The sequence below is a fragment of the Halichoerus grypus genome, chromosome 14, assembly GCF_964656455.1.
Source record: "Halichoerus grypus chromosome 14, mHalGry1.hap1.1, whole genome shotgun sequence".
NCBI lineage: Eukaryota > Metazoa > Chordata > Mammalia > Carnivora > Phocidae > Halichoerus > Halichoerus grypus.
In genome coordinates this window covers 57,613,753-57,627,953 of record NC_135725.1, presented here as the reverse complement: position 1 = coordinate 57,627,953, position 14,201 = coordinate 57,613,753, and the positions used below count along the sequence as shown (strand labels likewise).

General features: G+C 38.6%; 1 protein-coding gene across 1 annotated transcript in view; it reads right to left on the bottom strand.

The window, feature by feature from the left end:
• The window catches only part of UBAP1 (ubiquitin associated protein 1), a 59,451-nt gene that overhangs the window by 27,766 nt on the left and 17,484 nt on the right, over positions 1 to 14,201 (bottom strand). The window contains exon 2 of the mRNA XM_078061394.1: positions 1,425 to 1,465. Coding sequence (XP_077917520.1) covers positions 1,425 to 1,458 — 34 coding nt within the window. The 5' untranslated portion in view covers positions 1,459 to 1,465. The remainder of the gene's footprint in view (positions 1 to 1,424; positions 1,466 to 14,201) is intronic.

The following is a 14,201-nucleotide window of genomic DNA, read 5'->3' as shown; positions in this document are numbered from 1 at the left end:
GAACCCCAGTGACTGCTGCTGCAGACTGATTCAGGTGACTGATACAATCAAACAACCAGAAGAGCATACCAACATATGTTGTCATGCGGTCTGGCAAATCATTCTTACAATGACATGATTTTAAAAATGGAAGATTAGCTTTAAAAACCTTCATTTTTTTAAAGGGGCAGGGGAGGGAGGAGAGAGACGATCTTAAAGCAGGCTCCATGCCCATTACGGAGCCCGAAGCATAGCTGATCTCACAACCCTGAGATCATGACCTAAGCAGAAATCAAGAGTCAGATGCTTAACTGACTGAGCTGCCAGGCGCCCCCAAAAACCCTTTTATTTTTTTTTAAGATATTATTTATTTAACAGAGAGAGAGAGAGAGCGCGCACAAGCAGGCGTAGTAGTAAGCAGAGGGAGAGGGAGAAGCAGGCTCCCCGCTGAGCAAGGAGCCTGACGTGGGGCTCAATCTCATGACCCTGGGATCATGACCTGAGCCGAAGGCAGTCGCCCAACCAAATGAGCCACCCAGGCGCCCCTCAAAATCCCTTTTTAAAAAAAAAAAAAAAGATTTTATTTATTTGAGAGAGAGAGACACAGCGAGAGAGGGAACACAAGCAGGGGGAGTGGGAGAGGGAGAAGCAGGCTTCCCACGGAGTAGGGAGCCTGATGCTGGGCTCAATCCCAGGACCCCGGGATCATGACCTGAGCCGAAGGCAGACGCTCAATGACTGAGCCACCCAGGCGCCCCTCAAAAACCCTTCTAAAATAACTGTTGTTTGGCTATTTCTGGTATTTAATTCTTATCTTCTACTGTATGAAATGAGAATCTAACTTCTTTAGGCACCTCCTTTCCTCCCAAATGCAGATAATAAAGTTTATTAATGTATTCAGTTTTGAAAGGTGTATCTTAGAAAAAGATGATAAACTATTCGTTTCAAATGCAAAATTGTAATTACTACTAACAACATTTCTGTAATTACTGATCACAGTTTATTTGTAGTAATTACTTCCTATCACCGTGGGGCAGGGAGGGAGGACAACAGGGATGGACATTAAAGCAAAACATTATTAACTAAAGGTTTAGAGTTTTTCACACCTGAGATTACCAAGAGCTATGACCAGAGAGTAAGAAAGGGAATGTAACTACTTCAAAATACTGCTGAAAAACAATAAAAATAGGTAGGCTCCCTATCCACCTCTGGTAGTTTCAAGTACAATAACCACAGAGACTCTAAAACTTAACTATCTACTTCAATACTTCAGTATTAAATTACCTGAAATCCATTGGAATGTATATGCTACACTGTTGTACAACTTTTTCTCAAGCTGTTCATTTAAATAAACAAAAAGGTGCACTTACTTAGACAACGTTAAGTGATTTCCAATCTTCTGATAAAATCATAACTTAAACCATGATATCTAACAGTCCACTTACCATGAAAATCTGCACCCAACTTCTTAGAAGCCATTTAGAACCTGAAAAACAAAGAAATATTTTTAAGTACATGATGCTCTGAGGGGATATAAACAAATCATTATGAGAAAATTGAGACTACAAAAAAGAAACCAGAATACAGTCCTCAAACTTCTCAGTCCCAAAATCTTAAAAAAGAAAGGAGAAAGGAGGACATATTAGTTATCTAGAGAAAAGTTAAACATTTCTAAAATCTGCATGTTCTAAAAATGTGCATGTGGAGCCGCCTGGGTGGCTCACTGGGTTGAGCGTCTGCCTTCAGCTCAGGTCATGATCCGAGTCCTGGGACTGAGCCCTGTATTGGGCTCCTTGCTCAGCGGGGAGCCTACTTCTCCCTCTCTCTGCCACTCCCCCTGCTTGCTCAGTCTCTCTCTCCCTCTCTCTCTGACAAATAAATAAATCTTTTTTAAAAATATAAAAAATAGGGCGCCTGGGTGGCTCAGTTGGTTAAGTGACTGCCTTCGGCTCAGGTCATGATCCTGGAGTCCTGGGATCCAGTCCCGCTTCGGGCTCCCTGCTCAGCGGGGAGTCTGCTTCTCCCTCTGACCCTCCCGCCTCTCATGTGCCCTCTCTCTCTCTCTCTCAAATAAATAAAATCTTTAAAAAATAAAATAAAATAAAAATATATAAAAAATATAAAAATTAAAAAATTAAAATGTGTATGTATATATATATAAATATGAGAAGAACACACTAGCTATTTACCAATTTATATGTGAACTATCAAAAGGGAAAAAGTACAAAACACCTTCTTGACACAAACTACAAATCTGTCAATAACAGATTAAGAAAAATCTCTTTATTCAGTTATACAAATATAGAACCTTTTGCTGGCAACTAACTCTAATAGTAAGTTAAGTGGGGAATGAATGACATATAATCTGTACTGCTTAATTAGTATAAAAATCTTTTAAGTAAAGGAAGGGGCAGGCGCCTGGGTGGCTCAGTCGGTTGAGTGTCTGCCTTCAGCTAAGGTCATGATCCCAGGGTCCTGGAATGGAGCCCAGCGTCAGGCTCCCTGCTCTGCGGGGAGTCTGCTTCTCCCTCTGCCTCCCCCCACTTGTGCTCATGCTCTCACTCTCTCTCTCTCAAATAAACAAAATCTTAAAAAAAAATTTTTTAAGTGAAGAAAAAAAACATAAAACCACACATCTTTGCATTTTCAGCCCCTATAAAAGTTAAGTCTGAAGTCCTGTCTTAAACCAAAAACTGAGCTCTTCAACCTAAAAGTCAGTCTATTGCCCTTGATATGGTGTTTATACCTCTAACTTAAAAATGTAAGCAAGGAAAAAAAATGTAAGCAGGAAAAAAATTAAGGTTAGCTATATGAATTTATGGCCTGTTGTCTATTAGCCTGCATTACAATACGCTGGAAGGCAACATACTGAATACAATGTATTTTCCACCAAACGTTAAAAAAAAAAAAAAAAGGAAAAGTATATTGCACCTATCTTGTGAAAATTATTCAATAGAATTAAAATCTGCACAGGCTTTTTCTTAAAGAAATTAACAAGCTGATTTTTTTTTAAGTTTTATTTATTTATGTAATCTCTACACTCAACATGGGGCTTGAACTCACGACCCTGAGATAGAGTCTCACTCTTCTGACAACCAGCCAGGCACCCCTATACACTTTATTTTATTTATTTTTTTATTTTTTAAAGATTTTATTTATTTATTTGACAGAGAGAGACACAGCGAGAGAGGGAACACAAGCAGGAGGAGTGGGAGAGGGAGAAGCAGGCTTCCTGCTGAGCAGGGAGCCCCATGGGGGGCTCGATCCCAGGACCCTGGGATCATGACCTGAGCCGAAGGCAGACGCTTAACGACTGAGCCACCCAGGCGCCCCTAACCCTATACACTTTAAATGGATGAACTGACAGGGGCACCTGGGTGGCTCAGTTAGTTGAGCATCTGACTCCTGATATCAGATCAGGTCATGATCTCAGGGTCCTGATATTGAGCCCCGCATGGAGCCCCGCATCGGGCTCCACACTAAGCACAGAGTCTGCCTGTCCCCCTCCCTCTGCTCCTCCCCCTCTCTCTGTCACTCTCTCTAAAATAAATAAATAAATAAAATCTTTAAATAAATGGATGAATTGTACATGGTGTATAATACACCACCACCACAACATGGACAAATTTCAAATTCATCATGGTAAGTGAAAGAAGCCAGGCTTTAAAGGTTACATATTATATGATTTTATTTAAACTATAGTAATAAAAACAGGGGCACCTGGGTGGCTCAGTCATTAAGCATCTGCCTTCAGCTCAGGTCATGATCCCAGGGTCCTGGGATCGAGCCCCGCATCGGGCTCCCTGCTCAGCAGGAAGCCTGCTTCTCCCTCTCCCACTCCCCCTGCTTGTGTTCCTGCTCTCTGCTGTCTCTCTCTGTCAAATAAATAAAACCTTAAAAAAAAAAAAAAAGAAAATACGCAAAACTATAGGAATAGAAAAGTAATGTTAGCTACCATGTACTATAAAGGATAGAAAGTATTATGTAAGGGGCACATGACTTGCTCAGTCCACAGAGCTAGCGACTCTTGATCTCAGGGTTGTAGATCTGAGTCCCACGGTGGGTGGAGAGATTTAAAAACAAAATCTTTTAAAAAATGAATAAATTTTTTTTAAAAAGTGGCTGCCTCTAGGTGGTAGAACTGGGAATAATTCATAACATTCCTCTACGGTTTCTGAACATCCTATGGCAAACAGGTATTTATTTTACAATTTCTTTAAAGCTTTACTTTAAAAGTTTCAGTTTTCCAGCATGATGTGGGGACTAAATATTGTGGTTGATATTCTAATTAATTCTAATGGAGAGTTAAAATTATAAAGTATATGGATTATCAATTTTCAAAGAAACAACAAACCATGCTGAAAATGATTAAAACATTTTATATGTGCAGAAGATATTTCATTGGCGTACACACTACAGGATCATCAAAATGTACATAAACCACAATACAGTGAGACTCCTAAAACGAAGAAACAAGATTCTTGGCAGTCTCAACCTTCACACATAGGCATAGAGTAGAAATATACTTAAGTCTCTACTGAGAAAAAAGCAGTATTTAAGCACACAGCAAAGACAGCTGCGACAGGTGCAGAAAATGAGCATTTTCATCTATGTGTCCCTGATATTTATTAATATTGTGGGATATCAGCTGTTTGAAAAAGCGGCTGTTTTTGAGAGGTAAATGGTTTGGGAGAAGCTCCTTGAGCCTCTAATTTAAAAAATAATTTTGCAAACAATCCCCAGAAGCAGCTAACATCACAAATATTTTAAGAAGTTTCACCAACTTTAAATGGATTCTTTTTTTTTTTTTTAAACAGGCTCTATGCCCAACATGGGGCTTGAACTCATGACCCTGAAATCAAGAGTCCCAAGCTCTACTGACTGAGCCAGCCAGGTGTCCCTAAATGGATTCTTAATGGCTTTTTTTAAAAGGTTCAACCAAAAGACAACCCACAGAATGGGAGAAGAATGGGAGAAAAATATATTTGCAAGTGATGTATGTGATAAGGGGACTGTATCTAGAATACGTAAATAACTCTACAACTCAATAATAAAAGACAAATAACCCAACTAGAAATGGGCAAAAGAATATGAATAATCAATTCTCCAAAGAAGACATACAGATAACCAAGAAGCACATGATGATGAGATGATGTTCAATTCATTAGTCAGGCAAATGCAAATAAGACTCCCCTCTCTATCCCCCATGCTAAAGCATGCATATTATCTGCAACGAAGCAAAATTTCTATTAAAAAAAAAGTGAGAATTAAAATATAGTACCCCTATTACTAAATAAAAGGATATAAATTCTTTAAAAATATGCCTCAATAGAGCTGATAAAATGTAGATTTTCTTGGGGGCTTCTTTAAATATTAAAATAGTTCACTGAATGCAGAGGGAGATAGAGAATCTCAAGCAGACTCCCCACTGAGTGTGGAGCCCAACATGGGACTCCATCTCAGGACCCTGAGATCATGATCTGACCGAAAACCAAGAGTCAGATACTCAACTGACTGAGCCACCCAGGCACCCCAAGTACAAGTTTTAAAATGTTTTTATAAGTTGGACTGAATTACTTAACATGTAAAAAATGTACACAAAACAAGACTGAAAAAAATACATTTGCCCCCAACATAAAACTATAAGTGCTCACAGGAGAAAAAAAAAAATCCTAAGTTATCATAAATTTCCACTAAAATATATATATACACGCATATATTAAAGGAAAAGTATCAAGCAGAAATAAGAACAGAACACATTTTTTTTTTGCACACATTCTTAACTCATAAGCTTTTACACTAATAAAATGTAGACTTCCCTGAAGCACCAAAGAACTTAACAGCAATGTTCTATTTTGCCAGTTCAGTGCCACTTCAATTCAAATGCTACAGGAAGAAAAGCCAGTAACTTAAAATTTAAATCACTAATTAAAGACATTCAAGAACAAAAGGAGATGGGGAAAGAGGTAACAAGAACAGAACTGCAGGGAGAGGAGAAGCCAGAGTGCAAGAAACAGAAGACATGAGATAAGGAATGGAAAAAGGCAAGGTGAGGAGAGTAGGGGTAACCGATCAAGAGAATGTAAACAACATCCTGCCAAGGCGCAGGCCCTTTCACAAGGGGAAGAGAAAGCCCAACGCAATTGTATTGATGATCTCATTTTCTTTCTTCCCTTTCTTATATCATTAAATTCCTATTATATGAAATTACATTCTTACAAAGTTTCCTAATACATAACAATTTAGTATCTCAGTAAGCTATCATTGTCACACATTACACTGCAACAAGAGCTGCAACCAGGAATTTCCCCAGATACAAATTAATCCAGGAAATTCTCTTACAGAAAAAGATGGCTCTGGGAATCACCAAATTTCCATTCTAAAAACAAAGTTAACACACGTACAACTAGCATTCATACCAACATATATATGACAAAAATGACACATGTAATGGCTATTAGTATGTCAATACAACGCTATACTAAATTCATCAGAAAAAGCTTTATTTTCTCACAGATTTCAGAGACATTTTGGAGTCAGTTCTTTCAACAGTAAAATAAAAGGGTAGTAGACTGAATAAACAGCCAACCCTAAACATACCATGAATCTGTAACACTAGAATAAAGAAAAGCAAAAATATTTATGTTCCCAAATTAAATATTCAGTATTCAGAATAATATCATCATTTACTATACACAGTAATTTTTTTTGTTAAGATTTTATTTATTCATTTGAGATAGACACAGAGAGTACAAGCAGGAGGAGGGGCAGAAGGAGAGGGTGAGGGACAAGCACACTCTCCCAGTGAGCACGGAGCCCGATGCTGGGCTCGATCCCAGGACCCTGAGATCATGACCTGAGCTGAAGTCAGACACGTAACTGACTGAGCCACCCAGGCGCCCCTGTAACTTCTGAAAGATGTCCTTTAGGGACAAAATAAAAAGCTGGCAACCATGTTAATCGCATCCCTCTTTTTAAATTTTAGTGGCCCATGAAACCAAAAGTCTGGAAACCATTTCCTATATCACATATAAAATAATAACCTCAAATGAATATAATTATTTAAAAAAATTTATATAGATAGATATCTTAGCATACTGCCTGAGACACAGCAAGAGCCACAAAGATTGGTAAACATATAACTTGGAGAGGCGCCTGGGTGGCTCAGTAGTTTGGGCATCTGCCTTCGGCTCAGGTCATGATCTCAGGATCCTGGGACCAAGCCCTGCATCTGGCTTACTCCTCAGGGGAAGCGGGAGTCTGCCTCTTCCTCTCCATCTGCCCCTCCCGCACCTTGTGCTCTCTCTCGCTCTCTCAAATGAATAAAATCTTAAAAACATATATATATATATATAAAATACATATATACAGGGGCGCCTGGGTGGCTCAGTCGTTAAGCGTCTGCCTTCGGCTCAGGTCATGATTCCAGGTCCTGGGATCGAGCCCCGCATCGGGCTCCCTGCTCAGCGGGAAGCCTGCTTCATCCCTCTCCCACTCCCCCTGCTTGTATTCCCTCTCTGGCTGTGTCTCTCTCTGTCAAATAAATAAATAAAATCTTTTAATAAATAAATAAATAAATAAATAAATAAATAAATAAATAAATAAAATACATATATACAAAATATATATATGTACATAACTTAGAAGTAAACCATTTGCCAAGTACTCTACCAGTAAACTATACACAAAATGTAGATTTTTATTTGAATGTTTAGACTCTTATTTTGAGTGAAGAATATGGCTGTAAACACTGAACTGAGTTTGAGACCTTACTTTCAGTTTCAAGTCTGAGAATTAGCCAGAGATATTTTCAGGATCTATCACTGTCCACAACCTCTGTGTTTACAAAACTAAGCCCCTTATTATTGGCTGCTACACATCAGCATATTTGGCTAAAGATGGAAGGCCAAAAACACAGGTCAACAGTACACAGATTCATACTGAAGAGCATTTCAATAACCCCAGTAAGCTTTTCTTTATGCATTAATTTCTTCTTTCAATTCAGCTGGAATATTGCTTATTCAGTCGGATTTGTCCTGAACACCACTGTTTCAGAGAGTGCAAAAATGGAAAATCTAAATTTGAGTCACTAACCTGCAGAAACAAGATCTAATGGGCCCTGCGATTCTGGAAAAGAGGGGAATAGGTCTGTGTAAATATGGAAACAAACAGGAGTAAGACATAGTCTTATAATGGTGGTGTATTTGGATGATGGGTTTAATGTGGGGCTTTTGGTTTTTTCTTTTGGGCTATTTGCTTTCCAGGTTTTCTATATGAGCACATATCTACTGATTGACACACTCTGTAATTAGGGGAAAAAAAAAAAAATCTAGGGAGCAACAAAGGGAAAGAATACCCCAGATACCTGGTAAGGGGACTAAACAGAAACACCACAGTATGTAACTACTGAAAGATTGTGACCTCAGAGAGAGAAAATATAATAAAAAAAGAATAAATCAGTAGTTTCTTTTTTTTTTTTAAGACTTTATTCATTTATTTGAGAGAGAGAGAGCACAAGCAGGGGGAGTGGCAAGCAGAGGGAGAGGGAGAAATACATAATTAATAAGATAGACCTAATTTATATCATATCAAAAGCACCCTGAAAGCAAAATATACCATAAGTACCCACAGAACACTTTACAAAAACCTAAGTAAATACTAGGCCACAAAGAAAATTCCAATAAATATTCAATATCAGAAATAGCACAGCCAATTATAGTCAAAAGGCAAAAAAAAAAAAATTAGAGATTTATTACATCAGAAAACAAAAAGGTCCTACTACCTGATTTTCTAAACTTTCTCTTGATCAAAGAGGGAACCAAAAATAAAACTGCAGAAAATGACAACGAAAATATTGCATTTGAGAATCTACAGTATTCAACTAAAGCAGTAATCAGGAAAATTCACAGCAAACAAAAGTACTGAGAAAAAAATTCACAGCATAGGGACCATCTAAGGAAAGCACAAGATGGAAACAGTAAGGGCATAAGCAGAAAATAACCAATTAAAATCAGAAAAATGAAAAAAATAAAATAAAATAAAATAAAATCAGAAAAATGATTAATAAATAAACCCAAGAGCTGGTTCTTTGGAAAAAACATAAACCATCCAACTAACTTAATTTTAAAAAGAGAGAAGTAAGTGTACAAAATAGAGGAAATTAAAATAATCCAAATACTGCTTTGTTCATCTCTTTGCAAATACATGTGAGAACCTGGATAAAATGGATGATCTTCTAGGAAAGTATTTATCAAAACTAACTCCACAAGTGGTAGAAATCTTAACCAGACCAATAACTACAAAGGAAACAGAAAAAGTCATCAAAGAGCTCTTGCAACCCAAAAGAAACCTAAATGCACTGAGATTTTAATGGTTCCAAAACACAGGAAAAGGAAAGTTTCTAATTTTCTTTTTTTTAAAAAAGCAAGCATAATATTGATGCCAAAGAGAAAATTACAGAAAAATCGCATGTATGCCTAGAGATTAAAAAAAAAAAAATCCTCAAAATAAAAAGCACAAACCAAATTTAATAATACATTATAGGAATACATCACATCCAAGTGTAAAAATTTAGTCCATGAATTTAGGATAGTTCAATACTAGGCATCTGTTGATACATTTCACCATTTGTTAACAGATCTAAGAAAAGTCATATAGTCATCTCCTTAACATGAGGTTAAAAGCAACAACGAAAACCATCTCTCTCAATACCAAAGTCAGAGAATGCTGACTAATGGGGAAATAGAAGATTCCCACTAAGCACAGGAACAAGATAATGATGTCCATTATTATCATAATCTGTTAACATTGTTATTTAACATTAGATGAAAAGTTAAAAGGTATAAAAAGTTGGAAAATAGACTGTTTCCCAGGGAAACCCCAAAACTGAAAAAATTATTACAAATATAAGAGAATACAATAAAGTGTTTCTGGGTACAAATTAATACAGGCACACTTCATCTTACTGTACTTTGCTTTATTGCACTTCACACTGTTTTTCACATATTGAAATTTCAAGACTTCAGTGGAGAAAGTAAGTGCAGATGTGGTGGAAAAAGCAAGGGAAACAGAACTGGAGCCTGAAGATGTGTCTGACTTGCTATAATCTCAGGATAAAACTTTAATGGATGCAGAAGTTGCTCCTTATGGGTGAAAAAGTGTTTTCTTGAGATGGAATCTACTCCTGGTGGAGATGCCATGAAGACTGCTGAAATGGTGACAAAGGATTTCAAACATCACATAAACTTAGCTGATAAAGCAGTGGCAGGGTTTGAGAGGAATGATTCAATTCTGAAAGCTCTACTGTGGGTAAAATGTAATCAAACAGCATCTCATGCTAAGGAGTAATTGTTCATGGAAGAAAAAGTCAAGTGATGCAGTAAACTTCATTGCTGTCTTATTTTAAGAACTTGCCACAGCCGCCCCGACCTTTAGCAACCACCACCCTAAGTCAGGAGCCATTAAGACTGAGGCAAGACGCTCCACAAACAATAAGATTGCAAGTTGCTGAAAGCTCAGATGATGGGTAATATTTTTTAGCGATGAAGTACTCTTTAATTAAGGTATGTACATTGTTTTTTTAGACACAATGCTATTGCACACTTAATAGACTACAGTATACTGTAAACATAACTTTCATTTACTTTTTTAAAGATTTTATTTATTTATTTATTTGTGAGAGAGAGAGACTGTGAGAGAGAGTGCATGAGAGGGCGTAGGGTCAGAGAGAGAAGGAGATTCCCCACTGAGCAGGGAGCCCAATGCGGAACTCAATCCTGGAACTCCAGGATCATGACCTGAGCCGAAGGCCGTCGCTTAACCAACTGAGCCACCCAGGCGCCCCTCAACATAACTTTTATATGCACCGAGAAACTAAAAGATTCATTTGACTTGCTTCACTGTGATGTTCAGTTTATTGTGGTGGCCTGGAACCAAAGCATCTCCAACATATATTCTGAAATAAACAGCCTTCGTGTATACAATAAATAGATAAGAAATATAATGGAAACATACAATGTGCCACAAAAGGTAAGAAGTAGGAATAAACTTAAGATACAAAGAAAGAAACTAAAGCTCTACTGAAAGAAAAGAGGACTTACATAATTGGAAAAACATATGATAAATCTTGGATAAGCCATGGAACGTCATTAAGATCAATTCTCTCTAAGTTTCTCTATAAATGTGGCATGATAAAAGTGAAAACTACAGCCTTCTGTTAATTAGAAAAGCTGATTCTAAAGTTCATCCGAAAATAACAATATATGCAACAGCAGCCAAGAAAATTCTGAGGAAAATAATGGAAACTAGCCTGTCAGATATTAAAATATTTACTGTAAGATGTAACACTTACAGCGCTGCCATACTGGCACACAGACCAGTGGAACAGAACAGAAATCCCTAAAAATACCCAATATATGGAAATGTAGTATACAGTAAAGCTGCCATTTAAAATTTGTTAAGTGTTGGGATGCCTGGGTGGCTCAGTCGGTTAAGCGTCTGCCTTCAGCTCAGGTCATGATCCCAGGGTCCTGGGATCAAGTCCCACATCAAGCTCCTTGCTCAGCAGGGAGCCTGCTTCTTCCTCTGCCTGCCACTCTCCCTGCTTGTGTGCACGCTCTGACAAATAAATAAGATCTTTAAAAAAAAATAAAATCTGTGAAGTGATGGAACAACAGGGTAGCCACCTAGAAAAAAGCTGGATGCTCCCCTCACACTCCATCCTAAAATAAATTCCAGACCGACCAAAGGTATAGTAACATTATGCAACTGCCCAAATATATAATCCCTATTTTCATTCTACATGGAAAGCAAAAATAAGACTTAAAATCCAACAAAATGCTTACCCTATGAAAAAACAGAATATGATGGTTATTTTTATTTATTTTTTTTAGTAATCTATGCCCAACATGGGGCTCAAACTCACAACCCTGACATCAAGGGTCTCATGATCTTCCGACTGAGCCGTCCAAGTGCCCCGGAAAATGAAGGCTATTTTTTTTTTTAAGATTTTATTTATTTATTTGACAGAGAAAGACACAGTGAGAGAAGGAACACAAGCAGGGGGAGTGAGAGGGGGAGAAGCAGGCTTCCCGCAGAGCAGGGAGCCCGATGCGGGGCTCGATCCCAGGACCCTGGGATCATGACCTGAGTCAAAGGCAGACACTTAGCAACTGAGCCACCCAGGCGCCAGAAAATGAAGGCTATTTTAAGGCAAGTTGCTATAGGGGCACCTGGGTGGCTCAGTCAGTTGAGCGTGAACTCTTGGTTTTGGCTCAGATCATATCTCAACGTCCTGGAATTGAGCCCTGTGTCAGGCTCTGTGCTAGGCATGGAGTCTATCTGAGGATTCTCTCTTTCCCTCTCCCTCTGCCCCTCCCCGGCCTGCACGCACTCTCTTGCACTCTCTCATATAAATAAATCAATCTTAAAAAAATAAAAAACAAAAAAAGGCAAGCTGCTGTAATATACCAGTTTTCTCACCAATTTAATTACTCTTGCAAATTAAGTTTTACCAAAGTTATTAATCATATGGTATACTTAAGGCAATAAGAAGAGCAACTAGTGACTCAATACAAAGCTCATTTCACATAGTTTAATACAAATTGGTTATAGTGGAATATTAACTTGCTAAAATTTAAAAAGCAACATGTAGTACATAAAAAGATAATACAGTATTGTCAAGGTAAATTACTATCCCAATCTGATTTCATGAGAACTGCAGTTAAGAACTCTAGCTAATTCAGGGCACCTGGGTGGCTCAGTCGGTTAAGCATCTGCCTTCAGCTCAGCTCATGCATGATCTCAGGGTCCTGGCATCCAGCCAAGCATCGGGCTCCCCGCTCAGTGGGGAGCCCGCTTCTCCCTCTTCCTCTGTCCCTCCCCCCACACTCATGCTCTTGCTCTTTCAAATAAATAAAATCTTAAAAAAAAAAAAAAAACACCTCTAGCTAATTTCAAATTGGATCAGGAAATCCAGACAAGGATTTTCCTCAATGTTGGGTTCCTCTTGATCCTACCAGCATCTAGCACCGTGTCTAATCTTTAGCAGGGGAGGCCTTTTCGTATCCGCTTGTCGTCTCCCCTTAAACGTTCTGAAAATATGATTCTATAACTAATATTCCTAAATAATATGTATTTTGGAAATACAACTAGACAAAACAATGCACTTATAATGAAAAAGTTAAGCAATGAGTTTTGTAGTTACCAGTAGTCTGAAATCATAAGGCCTATGAGACTAACATAATGAACGAATAGGAAAGTAATGGCTGGTTACAAGTTAGAATAAGGAGTCATAACATAAAGCATTAATTAGAAATTTTTTTTTTTTAAATAAGACTTTATCTTTAAAGTTTTTTTTTTTTTATTATTTGACAGAGAGAGACAGCGACAGCAGGAACACAAGCAGGGGGAGTGGGAGAGGGAGAAGCAGGCTTCCCGCCGAGCAGGGAGCCCGATGTGGGGCTCGATCCCAGGACCCTGGGATCATGACCTGAGCTGAAGGCAGACGCTTAACGACTGAGCCACCCAGGCGCCCCTAATTAGAAATTTTTAATCAGTATCTTAACCAATCCTTCTTTTTTATCCCTATCCCCTCTATCTAAGCCAATTAAAATTCTCAAATGAACTTAAAAAAAATTTTTTTAATGGGGCACCTGGGTGGCTCAGTCGGTTAAGCATCGGCATTCAGCTCAGGTCCTGATCTCAGGGTCCTGGGACAGAGCCCCATATTAGGCTCCCTGCTCAGCAGGGAGTCTGCTTCTCCCTCTGACCCTCCCCCCTCTCATTCTCTCTCTCTCTCAAATAAATAAAATCTTAAAAATATGTATTTTATTCATTTATTTGAGAGAGAGAGAGAGAGAGAACAAGCAGAGGGAAGGGCAGAAGAAGAAGCAGACTCCCCTGCTGAACATGAAGCCTGACATGGGGCTTGATCCCAGGACCCTGGGATCATGACCTGAGCCGAAGGCAGATACTTAACCGACTGAGCCACCCAGGCGCCCCTCAATTCTTTTTTTTTTTTTAGATTTTATTTATTCATTTGAGACACAGAGATAGAGAGAGAGAGAGAGAAAGCATGAGCAGGGAGAGAGGCAGAGGGAGAGGGAGAAGCAGGCTCCTCGCTGAGCCAGGAGCCCGATGTGGGGCTCGATCCCAGGACCCTGGGATCATGACCTGAGCTGAAGGCAGACGCTTAACCATCTGAGCCACCCAGGTGCCCCCCT